General features: G+C 39.2%; 1 protein-coding gene across 8 annotated transcripts in view; it reads right to left on the reverse strand.

Annotated features, from left to right (window-relative positions):
• The window catches only part of Glis3 (GLIS family zinc finger 3), a 434230-nt gene that overhangs the window by 15788 nt on the left and 401757 nt on the right, over window positions 1-16685 (reverse strand). For all 8 annotated transcript variants that reach the window (XM_078047596.1, XM_040285712.2, XM_040285710.2 and 5 more), the window contains one exon: window positions 12417-12592. In XM_078047596.1, coding sequence (XP_077903722.1) covers window positions 12417-12592 — 176 coding nt within the window. The remainder of the gene's footprint in view (window positions 1-12416; window positions 12593-16685) is intronic.

Consider the following 16685-nt stretch of genomic DNA (forward strand, 5'->3'; position numbering starts at 1 on the left):
TGGGGTAACTGGACCTAAAGCAGAACAAGGGAAGCACTGTCAAGAATGAAGATTAATTCTATCTGCCCTTGTCTTTTCATGAGGGCCATCCTGGTGCTCTATGGCTTTTAAGTCCTACTATATTTGTAGGACTTCCCCAGGAGGGGGAAGGAGAAGGAAGCTGGAAGTATTTACCTCCGTCATAGTCAGATCTCTTCTTTTGGATTGCTCTGACTGGGCATCCATTTTGAGGGGGCCCAGGCCAGAGATTTTTAAAGTGGGTGCCAGAAGCATTAGTACCACCTTTGCAGGTTTGTTGAAACTGAACATTCCTGGGTTCTAAGGAAGAATCACCCAATCAAAACCTCTGGAAGAAGCCTGGAAATGTGTGTCTTTAGAAAGGTATTTCTTAACCTGAAATTTGACAGCTTCTAAGAACACAACAAGAAGGTTCACAAACATTCTGAAAATCTTTCAAATGAAATCACAATTGGAAAAAAAAAAAAGAAAAGAAAAGAAGGACTCCAACTCCACCACTTGAAATGGAAAAGGAGGGCTCTTCTCATTGGCATCTTTCCCCCTTGGGCTGAGCCCCAGCCCTTTCTGCTGGATCCAGAATCTGAGGATACAGTGATGATGACTGTTCTATAAAGTTACCCTGAATTACACTCTCAGCAGATATATGGGTCAGGATGACTCACCTGGCTCCTCTCTAGTGCCTTTCCTTCACTTGTGAGTTCTTCATCAAGGTGAAATCACATGACCTCATTTGGTGACTCACAAGTCTTGGTCTCATTGTCAACCCTGTACTGATTTTGTGGCCTAGACTTCTGTCAGCTGCAACCAAACTCCCACATTATATCTGCTCTGTGCACTAGGTGACTTATTGCTTCTCTGAATCCAAGTCTGATTATACAATTTTCCAGCATTCTCATCTAAGACTGAGCTCCATGTCATCCTTCCCAGTGAGCCAATCAATGCTTTGATTGTTTCTTCCCCTGAACTTCTGCCTCATAGCTTAATCTCTACTATACACTGTAAGGCCTCCCTAGATGCACCGTTTAGAAAAACATGTTGAAATTAAATCTGGGCTCAAGATAAAAGAGTACAGAAATCTGTATTTGTGGATTTGAGATAGAAGAGTGGACGTCTTATCTGTGAAACCTGACAGATGTCCCTTGATCTCAGGATCCCGCCACCTCCTTCCAACTGCCACCAGGAAACTTGCCTTTTTAATCTTGTCAAACCTTGCAGACACCAACAATCAATCTGGACAATCCAATTTATGATCTGCCATCTCTGCTCCGCCCCTTCTGTCAAACAGCCTTCATCTCAGTGCTATCTGGGAACACCACTTTGATGTGTGCATCTAGTCTACAGGGTCCTTCCTTTTTTGCTTCATCTCATTCCACTGGACATCAAACTCCTGATTTTTGAGTATATATTAGGCATCTCAAAATGTGTCAAGTGCTACAGAGAACAAACAGATGACATGATTCCATAGAATATGAGGAATATTCTCTCACGGTTGTGCTCAGAGGCTGTGCTTGCCAAAAAACACACCTACTAACTAATATCACATACCACAGATACCCCTTTGAATAAACAGTACTCAAGGTGGGCAGGGGTTTTGGGTTGTTTTCTATATTGTTGTGGCTTTAGAAGCCAGGACAGGACTTGCTAGAGAACAGGAATAAAGTATTGGAGAATGAATGAATGAATGGCACCACAACTAGAGACTTTGGTGAAAATACCATGGTGAAAGGATCACCATTGAGTTCAAAGATTATGGACTGTGAAGCTTATTACATACAATAGCTCATCTGAATTTGAGAATATAATGTGACTTCCCTTTCCATCACTGAAGTTTTTTTTTTTTTTTCTTAAGTGGAAGAAGAGAAACTAAGGTGATAAAGATATGACAGCCTCCATCCAGGTAACCTGGAAGAGTTTGCTGCTCTAAGTCACCCTTTTCTGCTGGATGCCAGAGAGGCCACTGAATCTGAAGATAGAAAAAAGAGTGGGAAGGAGAACTGAGTGACTAAACTCCTCAAGAGAACACTTTGTGCTCTTTTAGGAAACCATTCAACATCAAAGAACTTACTCAATTACCCTAAACTTCATCTCTAAATAGGGTTAACAATATATATTTTTTCTTTCTTCACAAGATTAAAATAAAGGTTTAGGCATTCATCCAGCAAATATTCTATTGAGTGGTTTCTATTCGATTAACTGGCACTGCCAAAAAATATGTCTGTCCAGTGGCTCAGGAGGCTGAGGCAGGAGGATCACAAGTTCTAAGCCAGCCTCAGCAAAAGCAAGGTGCTAAGCAACGTGGTGAGACCCTGCCTCTAATTAAAATACAAAATAGGGCTGGGGATGTGCCCCTGAGTTCAATCCTTGGTATCCCCCCAAAAAACATATCTGTAGGGTAATTTATAAAACATATATTGTAATATAAATGCAGATATCGCCACTGAATTCACTGATGCTGATAAAAAACGCTGCATCAGCCCAGATCCATAGATGCAAAGGACCTTGGGTAATTACTTGGCTAATTCAGATTCCCTGAATCATTTTGCCATAATGACAAGGAAATTTAAGAACTTGCTTTAAGATGTGTGATATGAGGTTGGGTTTGTGAAGGAATGTAGAAAGGGAGGGGGTTGGTGGTTACACTTAAATGATTTAGAAAAATGTCTAAATGTTTTTACTTCAACAAGCTTGCATCTTATAACGTCTAGTTCTCAAAAACCTTGCAAAAGAATGAAATGGAGGGTTTAGTCAGAACACTGGTTTGAGAGGGAGAATTCCTGTAATCAGAAAGAGCAATGACAAATGTAAGTAACCAACAAGAAATTCTAAGGTAACTGAGACTGTTTTGCAACATGGTGCAGGGCTGAACTGATCTGAAGGGGAACACATCAGGCCATTTCTAGCATTCCACTGTTTTTGTTTTCTGTTTTATTAACATAGTGGCCTCAAAACCAATCACCCAGATGATCCTGATGTGGAGCTTTTATTTGTTCCCTTTATTTTAAGAAAACTTTACCCATAACTCTTCACAATTTGTTTCTTTGAAACTTTCAATTGTTTATCATATTTATAAAGAACATTCCAATTAAAAATACAAGAATTTCAAGACACAGGTTACCAATAACACATTTAGCCCCAAAGAGTTCAACAGAACCCCTAAAATAGAGTTATAAGAAAAAATATTTGATTTTAAGAGTTCCACTCACTAGATGAGCTTTGGGTATAAGAATATTTCTTTCTGAAAAAAATACCTCAAAAAGGCTGAAAAAGCTCTAAATGTCTAATGATGTTCACCAAACACTTATCCATAAGTGTTTTTAAGTGACAGAGAAGTCACAAACAATAGTCAATGAAATGGGGATTTTTTTTTTTTCTGGTTAGTTCCTTCTCTTCAATAAAATTTTGAGAAAACAAACTACCATGCTCCAAGTGGTACAGCTTGACTGCAGGGTGAAAAAAGCAGGTATATTACTTAATAGAAAATATAAAAAATCAAGTTATAGTTCCTGTCATTTAACCCCTATTGTTATTCAAACTTCTTTTAGTTCGATGAAAATGTAAAAATGTTCAATCATGTTACTAAGAAAAATTAAGAAAAATTAAAATAAGTGACCAATCTTTGCTGTACACATTGACAACAAAATACCAGGCAGTGTGAGAAAATGGGCACTCCAATTTGCCGATGGTTGGAATCTAAATTTGCATTGCCTCTGTAAAGAAACACGTGGCGGTACCTATGCAACTTGAAACCATGCATATCCATTAATGCTGCAATGTCTCTTTAGAAACATTTCCTGAGAAAATGTGCAAAGGGTTATGTTTGTGTGTTTATGTAAACACACATACACAAGTATATACGTAAGAAAACAGAACAGTGCTAGCAAAAGAAGAAAATGAAAATATATAAATATCTCATAACCAGAGACTGATTTAAAAGATGATGACATATTTCTGGTAGAAATATAGAATGGAGAGAGAAAGAGTACATCTATGTACATTGATTGACTTGGAAGGCAAAAGCATGTATTTTGCAAAGTTAGTATAAAAAACAAAAATACAGAATGTGAGGCTATTTTTGTAATAGAAGATTTACATATACACATAGTCATTTTGTTTCTATAAGCATTAAAAAGATGCCAAAAAATGCTCATGGATCTCTTAACAGTCATTACCTTTGGGCAATAGAATTGGGGTAAGAATAAGAATGAGAGGGGACTTCAATTCTTTGTAAATTTAAGTCCTATAAGGATTTTTTAAAAAGGACAGGTAAAAATTTTTCTTTATAATTTAACAAGTCAGTAAGTATTTCTAAATTATAGGTAAGAACTATGCTAAGAGTTCAGAAACCCAGGTTTGTTGATTTAGTAATCAGGCTTCCAAAGTTTTCCCAGCATACATTACTTGCAAAAACATTGCACATGTTACATAATCCCAAATTGGTCATATTATCTCTGAAGAGATTACCAGAAGTGGAGATTATGACATGTTCAAGGTGACAGAGTCAGGAAAACTGAGTTGTACAAAAAAGTAGAGCCAAGAAGTTTGGAGGGAGGCACATGGATCTCAACTGGAATCCATTATATAACCTAATAGTTGTAAATGTTTTGAAAACAAAATGCTTTTCAAGCAAGGGACCTGTATTTCTTAGTACTGGGAATCCCTCAAAATATCCCTTCCAAATGACGCTTCCCAGAATTGCACTACTGGACACATAACAAGAACCCTCAGGGGTCCTCCTAAATTGAAAACACTCATGAGAAGGAATCCCATATCAAATGTGCCCTAATGAGCAAGTTATCATCAGATCATCCCAGATTTCCTTTAGGCAGAGTGTCAGGCAGTTGATCAAGAGGGGAACAGGCAGAAATGCCCAGAGAAAAGAAGGACCCTGGAAACTCCAGTATAAGGCACAATTTTGCCAAGGGCTGGCTCCACCAATCTGAAGAAGCAGGCATGATCAAAAATCCTCCTTTTTCTCTTTCTCTTCTATTCATTCACATGTGTCCAGCAAACATTTATTAAGAACTTACTGTGTGCAAAGCATTGTGCATGGATGCACTCCCTGTGCTGAGGAAATATGATTTAACAATGGTTAGTTGGTTCAATCATCTTAACATCCCTATTGATCAAATATGGCACATTAATTTGGTGAATTTAATGTGTGTATGTGTGCATGCACATGCTCACGCATGCACACACACACATCTGTGCTTAGATGTTCAAACTCTATTATACACACACACACACACACGCACACACACACACATATTATTCACAGTTCAGTCATTTCCATAACTTATCATTCATTCAAACAGCTCCTCTGGTTAAAATGACCATCTTACACTCCTCCCACAAAACCCAACCTGTTGAGATGCCTACCGCACCCTGCATACACACCTAAATTTAACTTTTGTTTTTTAGACTTCGCACCCTGTCAGAATTTATCAAGTACTACTTATGTAAAACTGTTCTTGGGGTAATTTTGTAGTAATTAAGTATGTGAGAGTAATTAAGGAGTTCTCTGAATGTAATCATCAATCCCTAGTACTATATAGGCATTAATAACATCAGGGCTGATACTGAAAATTATTCCTGATTATGACTGCTGATGATAACATCCGAGTACCATGAAGAGCACTCACTGGCTCATTTCTTTTGTGAATGTCACAACTTTCTCAGTGAAGACTAGGGCACTGTTGATTTATAAGTAATTACACGTGCCTTCTTGAGATTTCAAGAAGTTGTGACACGCTCAAGTTCTAAGCAATACAACTTCTAGACTTACTACTTTATTATTTCACAATCTTGCATATACACAGTTGTGACTAAATTTCCTGTGGAGGGGAATATGTTTATTGTCTTTAAAATTTGCCTTTAAAAAACAACCTTTAAAGGTTTAACACTATAAACCCCCAGCAATGAGATCAGTCATGGCAGGAACCCAAAGAGCTCTTCCTGGAAAGTGCTGCTGCACAATCACTGTGAGTAAACAGCCACTGGAGGAAGAAGTTAGTTAAACTCCTACCTGCCACCTCATTTCCATTTAAATATCAGAGCTCTGCAATTTGGTTTCTATAGTTTGAAAGATGCTTTGGTTCTTTGGTAGGACAAGCCATTTACAATGCCCGTTTTATTCTTAGAGGCCTGTTGGTGGTTGGAAACCCTTTGTTTCCCCACACAGTCAATTTGAACTGGGTTGACAAGCTTACAGCTCCATACTGAGGTAGGAAAATGCCACCATTGTCTGGAAGCTGACTGGCCTGCTTCTTTGGGGCCCACAGGCAGGGCATGCTTTAAATCATGAAAAAGATAGCTTAAAAACCACAGGAGCTGTGAGCAACAGAGCAGGCTCCCACTTCCCACTGCCACTGTGTTGATCTCAAACAGCCTGGGCTAAGGAGGTAGCCTCATGGTGTTTTCCTAATGAAATCTAATAACTGGAGCATGGATGATGGAAATCTTTGTGTTGGCAACTAGAAACTCTAGAAGGGTGAAAATAAAAGCAAGCAGCGGAAACCCGAGAGAAACCTAAGACAATGAAGAAGGTGGGCATAAAATGGGGCAGAACTCTCAAAAGAGCACTGATTTCCAAAAGGAGGTATCATTAAATCTTGTTTGTGAGATAGGTAGTACTGGTCCCATTTTACAGATTAGGAAACTAGCCCCAAGAGCACTTGGAAGACCCCATAGTGTATCTGCCTGGAAACATTATTAACAGAACCTCAGTTTTGTTAGGCATGGGGATGCACTAAAGCATCCATCTTGCCGGTCTCCTTAGCATCTGAGGATGTCCATGTAACTAAGCTTGGGGTATACTTGTACTTTATTCTTTACCTTCCTCTCTGCCTGAAATTGGAAAAGGTTGTGTAGACATCAGCATTTACACTGTGACTAGGAGGATGGAAGTTCCCTGTTTCAGATGACAAAGCAGAAGATGGCAGGAAGCCTAGACAGTGTTGGTCAGGAAAGGCAACCCCTCCACCCAGCACAGTTTCCTGTTAGGCATCTTGTTAAGCAAGGAGAGTAAACTCACAAAAAGGTGTTGCTGCTATAACATGATAAACAAATTCTGTGATGTCTTGTGCTCTGCACAAATGTTCATTTAAAATAGCAAGGTCACCAGATGCCGTGGTACACACCTATAATCCCAATGGCTCTGGAGGCTGAGGCAGGAGGATCATGAGTTCAAAGCCAGCCTCAGCAAAAGTGAGGCACTAAGCAACTCAGTCTCTAAATAAAATACAAAATAGGACTGGGTATGTGGGTCAGTGACCAAGTGCCCCTGATTTCAATCCCTAGTACCAAAAATAAATAAATAAATAAATAAATAGATAGATAGATAGATAGATAGATAGCAGGATCATTGGGAAGGTAGGACTGAAACAGACCACTCAAAATCTATGAAACCTTCTAACTATGAATAGGAAAAAAATATTCAAAGGGGAATTTGGGCAGCCAGGGCAGCCAATTCAGTGTGATACTGGACTCCTGAGTGGTCAATAAAAATGCATAAAACATTGAGTGGAAACAGTGTCTTGCAGGAACAACAGATGATGGGTTCCAGTGAATAGGAGGGAGAGAGTATGATGTACCACTAAATAAGGGAATTTCAAGGCTTGGTGTGCAATTCTCTTCAGCAAGAGCCCCCAGTCTCATTCCAAATTCTTATTAAAACATAGCTGAAAGGGCTTCTGCCTATATAGCAGCTAGATTGAGGATTGTTTGTGTGTGTGTGTGTGTGTGTGTTTCATTTTCTTCTCCTGCTATTCCAGCCCTCCTTAAGATTTTGTGTGAATAAACACAATTCCATGTTATTCTAATATCATTGCTCAATTTACCAGTCACATCCAAGTGAAGCGATCTCTGTTTTGTCCTTAGGAGTTCTACACATGCAGCCCAAGATAATGCTGACAGTTACAGCTTAATGTTTCTACCTCTCCCATTCCATTCTCTTTATGGTGCTCCCCTTGACTTTCCTAAAATACCACACCAACTTCTTCATTGTGTAGCACAGCACTGAGCATTGCACAAAACCCCTTTGTGAGCTGGCCTTACAGTTCCCCAGCATCCTCTCCCTCCACAGCATGGCTCAGCTGTGCACCTCAGCCACACATAATCTCCCATCACACACACACATTTGTGATCTTCCTGGTGCCCTTTGCTTTCCCTCTGCCTGGAATGCCTTTCCCCACTTGGCCTGCCCAATGAACTACTATCTTCAAAACCCTATTCAAGTGTCACCTCTACAAACCCTTCTCTGACACCTTCCTCTGAACATACCAGGTGCCTTCTACTACTGCACGGATCACAGTACACTGATTCAATGACATTCATGTTTGCCTGGCACATAGAAGATGACCAGCAAACACTTGCTGAACTGAACTTGGCCTCTCCTTGATAGACCCCCAAAGCCGGAAGTTTGTGAAAATGCTCTTCTAGGAATTTCCATGGCATCTGAACAACCTGGAGTGAATAGGGGATTTAAAAATAAATTAGCCATTAGGACCATAACAAAATGTACAAATATCAACTCTCAGGCAACTAATCCAGGCAAAATTCTGAATCTTGCCTGGGCAAGAGAATTGTCCTAACAAGAAAGAAAAGACCAGAGAACAAGTTTACATCTTTCTCTTTACATCTAAAATAAAGGACTAAAGCATACTAAGGAGTTGCCTTAGAGATAGTACCCAAACAGAGACCAGTAAATGCTAAATCAGAATTCAAACTTTAAAAAGAAAGAACACCTTATCCACCTTACTTATGAAGACAATATGAATGGATGGAGAGGATGCAGAATCAATGAAGTCAGGGTGAGAGAACTTGATAAAGCAATGCTGTTCATCTTTTCAAAGTATATTTTTCACAAAATGCCTCTTCATAAAAATATAACTTGAGCCCATAATGCCTAAGTTTCAGTAAAAATTAGTGACATGACTTAATAAAAACTCAGCAGACCTCATTTTTTCTCATCTGTAAGACCAAAGCCTTCTGAGTTATAATTCTTCATAGCTCTAGATAATGCAACAGCATCTACATACAGACATCTACATTTCCATGTGGACAAATGTAAGTGAATATTTCTTTTGGTGTGCCTTTGACTTAGGAACACACTGAATAACAATGTGGCTTGGAAATGCAGACCCCTAGTTAAAGCTGCCTATATACTTTACCAAAGTGGTAAAGTATATAGGCAGCTTTAACTAGACATTTTATATTCTTACATGTCTTAGTTTCCATCTCTAAAAATACAGTGATGACATTTCCCCCTGACCTTTACCTACTTCAAGGAGGACAGAGGAGATGGGTTGATGATGCTCATTAAAGACAGAACACACACTCACTATAGCTACTGGGTTAGAAACCCTGACACTGCTTGGACTTTAAAACTTCTAGGGGATGAAGTTCCCTGTCACCAGGCTGTTGTATAACTTCAAACAGCAAACGTGTCCAACAAAAGAGGAAAGGCCTGGACAATAAACACAATTCACTAAGAAGAGCTCCTCACCCCACTGGGCATAGTGGTGTACAGCAACTTGAGAGGCTGAGGCAGGAGTATTGCCAATTAAGGCCAGCCTCAGCAACTTAGGTATCCTCACCTCCAGTACAGTAACACCCACTTGAAAAACAGTTGATTAATTCTATCCTTCTTCTACAGTAACTGATGAGAAATGCTGTGACTACAAAGTTCCAGAAAAATATTTCAGAGGGGCTGGGATTGTGGCTCAGCAGTAGAGTGTTCACCTAGCACGTGCGAGGCCCTAGGTTCGATCCTCAGCACCATATAAAAATAAGTAAAATAAAGGTATTGTATCCAACTACAACTAAAAAACAAATATTTAAAAAGTAAAAAATAAAAAAAAATATTTCAGAAAAATGCTTGGAGGAGGGAGTAAGGCAACATCTGGTCCCTACCTCTCACATCCCCTCAGTGGCCTAGGGGCTAATGCATGGGCATTCTGTTTGCAAGTTCATCACAAAGGCTATTTGCCTATTTTCCTGAAGAAAATTGGTAAAGTCATAATTTACCAATTTGCCAAACTATATCTTGAATGTAATTTAGGGCTGATGTTAGCAATTTCTCATTGACTATGAGAATTTTAACAAGCAAAAGAATGAAAGAAAAAAGAAAAGAGAGCCAACAACTTCAAATTGACAATGTATTCATCCATTATTTAACTAAAAATTGGAAATGTGGAAAAAGTATTTTGCCAAAATGATAGGGTAGATCTCATTTTCTGTGTCCTCTTATTTCATTATTCATTTGTTGAATGAGAAAGTGTCAATTACTTATTCAGTAAATATTTATTGAATCCCTACTTTACACCAAGTATTATGCTTGCCCTGGAGCTACAAACATAATCCCTGTTCTCAAAAAGTCTAATAAAGAAAAGGAAGGGAACAGAAGGAAGATAATTAAATTAAACAAGCTCCTACTCTGTGTCTGGTGTTTTTCTTAACAAATTCTCCTAAGAACCAATGAAAGGAGGTGTTCACATTCCACTTAGGGAATGTGAACTGAGGCACAATGATTTACATGGAGTCACACAGTTTTATAATTGACTGGTAATTTGCATTCAATTTGGTCTAATTCCAAAACATCTTTAGAAAGACAGACAGAAAGAAAAAAAAAGATACCCATTATCCCGCCACCCTGATGCGGAAACTCTTAATATTTCAATGAATTTCTTTCCAATTTTTTTTCTACACATAGGTCAATCTTTAAGTTTTTAAAAATTTATTTCACAGTTATAATCAAAGCACGTTGCACTGCATTTCACTGGAACTGTGACACCATGGACTGTGAAATGTTCCATTATTCTATATTGCAAAAGAAAGAAAAATCACTACCAATTATATGATGCCACTGATTGTGAGGTGTGTCCAGATTTCAGCAGTGCCAAAATGTGAAAGCCAAAAAGCATGTCTTAGAGTCAGTGACCCGTTCGGGAATCTACACAGCCCACACCCATGCTGCCCACCTTCTGCCTGGTGTGGGGCAGGAAGCAGGCTCTGTTTACCATTCTTACAGATACCTTGCCTTGTGCATAGCAGGTACTCAAAGAAATACTTCTTGGACAAAGAAGTATACGACCAAAGCTTGAAAAGAAATGTTTAGAAAAAAGGTTAAAAACTATCATAGGCCTGAGGAATGGTGAAAGTCTAAGATGTACTGGGGAACTATGGATTTGTGTGGCTACACTGGAGAAGTGGGGAAAGGGAGAGATGGATGGAACTCTGCACCAGAGCCCAAGGACCTGGCTTTTCAATGATTTTTCTTCCCACAGATGGCCACTGTCTTTACATTGCCTCCTCTTTATTGCTTAGGCCTCTACTTTGGGGTGCTTATCCAAGTTTAGCTTTACAGTTTGGCTTGCTTCTGCCATCTTGGGAAATCACTCTTTCAAACTCAGTCTGAACACTGATTTAGGTTGGTTTTGGGGATTCATTAATTTCAAGTAATAATGAAAATGGAGCAAATTCGGGAAATAGTCAGTGTCTTTTCTGCTTATATAGAAGGTCTGACTGCTCCAAGAAGTAACAGATATTGATAGTCTGAGGCTATACAATGGAGCATTTCAGCATTCTAAGCAAGTTCACTAGAATATGTGCCTGAATTGACAAAATGGGTTTAAATTAAAAAAAAAAAAATTCAGCGAGACTTCTTTCTCCATGCATGCTCCTCCTCGAGATCAGCCCACTTGAAAACACTGTGATTCCCTGCATCCTCACTCCTTTTCTTCCTTCATGTACCTAACACCTACCTGTGTCTTCTCTTCATCTGTGTGTCTCCCCAAGAGATATGACAATGGTCAGAAAATTCTGCCCTCAGAATTTTACTCACAGATAAGTAAATGACAACAAAGAGTGAAGAGAAGTTCTAGCAGACAGATGCAGATGAGCTGCCATCAGTTCAGTACCAGAAGAAATTAAATCAGCCGTGGGACAAGAAAAGGCTTCAGGGAGGAGGTGTCATTTCATCTGGGCTGGAAGGATGAGAGGATCCGGCTTAATGGGGCTGAGGACAAAGACCCAGCGGAGAAGGCAGGTGTGGCACCGACTCCCATGGTCTTCTTTCACGTGGGCTGTTTCTTATTTAGGAACAGGACGCAGTTGCCTGGGTCTGTGCTTGAGCGCTAGGTCCAGGCAACAGCGTTCTCTTCCAGTTTGCCTTGGGCTGACCAGTGTAGGGTGTCATAAGTTATGTCATCTTAGAGTCGAAGCCAGGAAAATAATGTAAGATTTCACGCCTATGAAGTGTGAAATTTTAGAGGAAAATTCTAAAAGCTTAAGTCTGATGTATAACAATATCTGAAACCCGTAACTGGTAACTAAGACACTTGATTAAAAGCAAGAGCACAACAGCACTTTTCAGTACTCGGGGGATTGCTGCTCCCGCTTACCATGGACGTGGATACCATTTGGTTGAAAAGAAGAGTTCGTCTCTGGCTGATAGGACTTCAGGTGTGAACCTGATGGTTGCTGGGTGTGGGGAGGCTGTGTTCTCTGCAGTATTGAGGAAGGAGCCGGAACTCTCCGGGGGCTGATATGGTGAGGAGATGGAGCAGAAGGTACAAACCTGAGAAAACAATTATAAAGGGAAACATGAAGGACACAAAATAGCAAAGGCAGACAAACCTGCCAAAGCCAAGTCTGACCCCAGCTCTGGCCCTGCACAAGTGTAACAACCAGCCCTTGAAACCAACCTTCATGACTTTTCTCTCTCCCCTTTAGCCACTGAGCTCTTAATTGAGATATTGAGGGAATAAAAGATACCAACAAAGAAAAACCTAGTCACAGTTTAGGTTTGTCAAGCTTCTTAAGCTGCATTTCAAATACCCTGGGTCTGGGGAAATGCAAAGCACATCTTTTGTCAGGCCCTCTTTCTGCTAATTTTTAAGTCCTCTTGCATTTTAGGGATCTTTGGGGGAAATTTGATCCTTATGTTTCTGAATCATTTACACTTAGCTCATAAACATTTTGTTTTGTAAGACATATCTGAAGTCCAAGAAGTGTTACAAGTCATTATTATGACCCTCTCTAATCCTATTCTCTTTAAACAATACATTTTCTTTTGCCAAAAATAAATTAACTTAAACCTCAAAGGTCAAGTATGATTTGAAACCCAGAACTCAAGAGGTATACATGAGTTCTGTGCTTGGCAAAAAACATTCCTGAGGTTGTAGCAGAAACACCATGTAGGACATCTTTTGTAGTAACGTGTGCCAATCACAAGACTGTTGGCTTTGGGGAGAAGTTGTAATGGTGTTTAAATGAGGTGAAATCTCCACATAACCAGGGATTTTAAAAAATGGATGAGTATAGATTGATCTTCCAATTTTAAGGGACAATTGGCAAGACCTGACTCACTAGGTTTAAAAAGTAAAATGTACCTTCCCTTCTAACATTGAAGGGAAGGTACATTTGTGAAAATAATGTTAAAGTTGGGCAATGTCCATAGAAAACTGAAATGATCAACTTGCCAGTTTGGTAGGGGACTGGCACAAGCATGAGGAAGAAAGGAGAGAGTCTGCTAATGCAGTGAAATACAGTAGAAAAATTATTTTGGGAAAAACTATACTAGCAATGAGTTGTTTAGTCTCCATCTCCAAAAAATTAAAAAAAAAAAAAAAGTCCACTAAGCTGAAAACTTTTAATCATCTCTTTTTTGTACAGGCTTTGTTTTTTCACTAACACATATAAGTCACCATCTGTTTATATCACTTATTTCACAGGAACAAATAAATCCACTTAGTTGGGCTTTTGTGTAGTGCCATAGATGATAAAAAAAGGGAGATGAACAAGTATATAAAGTAACTTGAACCTTCTGAACCAGAATATCTAATAAGACATTTGTACTGCAGCAGTAAGAACGCATGGGACAAAATGCCAGGTTCTTTTTGCCTTTCCCCCCGAGAGATGTGATGAGTCTATGTTAAAGAGAGCGATGTAGAAACCAAAAGCAGAGATGTGGACTCATTAACCTCAGGAACAAAGGAGTCAGGGGAGGCTCAAGTAAACCAGCTGAGGTGGGAAGCCTGCTAATCCATCATTTAGGTTTTCACTCTGCCAAAAGAGAATAGTCACCGAGTATCCTGTGCTGTGTAAATATCAATTTTTCTAGGCATGTCATCTTAATTGGAATTACCCTGAAAAGATGTGTGGAATGGTCCTGAGAGAAAAAAGACAGCAAACCAATTCTGACACTGCCTGAGAACATCCAGCAAACCGCACAGGCCTGGATTTCTTATATGGAGGCTATTTTTTGGGGGAACAAGTCCTGAGTGTGTTCACACGTCGATCTGCAGTTGTGGGAGAGGAAGGATAGACTGTGGAATCAAGACTTTAGGGGCAGAGGGAGTCTACATTACTACTCAATCCTGGAATCTCCTGGTCTTTCAAGGTCCCCAGGGATGAAGAGGGGGATGATTTGAATTGCAAGACAACCTATGTCACTATCAAATGGTCATCTTTGATGTCTCAATTTTGTTTTTTTTTTTTTTTGGGGGGGGAAGGGGGAAAGAGCCTCTGATTAGATTTCTAGTTCTATTTCCTCATTTGAGAATTAAAACAGCAAAACAGCAAGGCACAGAGGGTTTTTAATTTTTTTTTTTTTTTTTTTTGCCTTTTCTTCTGCTACCCTCTTCATGTTGAGGACTGATGGGGCAGACAGACGTGTGGACAGGCACGTCAGCAGCCTTTGGGAAACACGACCTGCCATCATCTGTCTGATGCAGGAGAACAGTTTTGTTTCACAACCCCCCACACCCATAGCACAATAAGACTGACTCACAAACATGGGTTTGTTTAACGAAGTAGAAAATATGGACAAAGAAGAGAAAGGAGGCAAAGATTCTCACAATATAAAACTCTATAAAATATTATACTTTCAGGATTTGGGGAATTCTATAGACAAAGGATAAATTAGGATTAGTAGCTCTAAAAAGCAGAAATACTTAGCCAACCAAAAGAATAGAATCCATCTCAACATTTTAAGAATCATTTACAATGTATGTTCCATATTTACATATAGATTATATATATGTGTGTGTTTATGATTTTATATAATTACATACATATTACAAATTATTCTTACCTATTCATTCATATAGGTTCCAAAAACTGACCATTATGTCTTACTGACCAAATGTTACTCAACCAAATGAGAACAATGAGTACAGGGGAAAATGTGGTTAGGTACACAATAAGGTTTTAACACTGCTATCGCACACTACTGGGAAATAAAATATTATGTCTTCCACTGATTCTACACGTTGCCTTTTGCAATTCAGACTGGATTTTCCTGTTTTTCAAACAAATGAGATTATATGATACAAAGTTATCATAATTTCAAGATATAGTGTATCCCCGCATGACGTATTAATGAAATTTTAACATAAGGTATTCTCAGTGAAATAAATGTACACATAAAGGAGGCTTTGGTTTGGAAAAAAAATTAAGTACACAAATTTTAACTTCTACATCTACAGAGAAATGAAGTGTGACAAGAAGTGATCACTGTTTTTCAGACAATTGTTAGGAACCAGGAAGTATGAATGTGACTTCTTCACTAATAAGTCCAGCATCAAAAAGAGTGCATATAAGTAGGACAGATTTGAAGCACAGCAGATAAAATCAATTTTGTTAATGCCTAAAATGCTATGTGCTATTTTACTGAAAAACTCTCATGACCTATTAATTTAATTTTCATAAACGTGGTTACTTGTTGACTTGCTCACGTTAAAGCAGAAACAGTAAATTAAAATGTGAGGTAGGAGATAGAATAAGAAAGGGGTGAAACACAGTCCTACTGCTAGAGGCGAGGGCCCTGGGAGCATCTAAAAAGGATCACTGACGACTCTTAGCAAGAGAGCTGTCAGAAGAGTGGCTTCAAAAGCCAAAAGAACTTAAGACACTGGGTAGTTTTAGGCCATTTAATGTAAAAGCAAACAACAATCATGCAGAAGCTCACTAAATGGTAACTTTTGTCACTGTGGTTCAAGGCGTGGGCCTCAGAACCCCATTTTCTAAGTGTCTGTACTGACTTTCCAACCTTGTATCTTCAATGCATACCCAAATTCTTACGCTCTGAATATTCTTCAAAATGGTTGAGGGAGGGCTTGTTTTTTTAATGAAAAGAAGGTTGAATTAATTTTTGATGCCAAAATAAATTTAAAAATTCAATACAAGGATCGACTGAATTATTTCCAGTTTTTCCTCTATGGAATATCTCCTTCCCCAATGACATCAGGCGAAGGTGACATCACTCTAATTCATTCTGAGAGACAGAGTGCCCAAGAGCAGGAGAAAGGCCTTCTGAAATCATTTCTAGGTCCATCCCTGTTCACCAGCTGTGGATCTGCAGTGGACATTTCAAAGATTTCCTTCCACAGAGTTTATTATTCTCTTCTTGAGGCTTTTACAGGTCCCTAAAATTCATGATTGCTGTGTACAGAGGCGTAACAGACTAGAGGAAAACATCACTGCTTACCAGAAACAGATCACACAAAAGCAAACCAGAGAACTGACTCAACCATTTCCACTCACTTGGTGGGGGAGATTATAACCTTAGCATGAGCAATGGTTTGCCAAGAAGAAAGGCGGGTGGCGGTGGGGGGGCAGGGAATGGGGGGGGTTGGTGATGGTAGGGAAGCAGGTTTGAAATGCTCTTA

The sequence above is a fragment of the Ictidomys tridecemlineatus genome, chromosome 4 (genome assembly GCF_052094955.1).
Source record: "Ictidomys tridecemlineatus isolate mIctTri1 chromosome 4, mIctTri1.hap1, whole genome shotgun sequence".
NCBI classification, from domain to species: Eukaryota; Metazoa; Chordata; class Mammalia; order Rodentia; family Sciuridae; genus Ictidomys; species Ictidomys tridecemlineatus.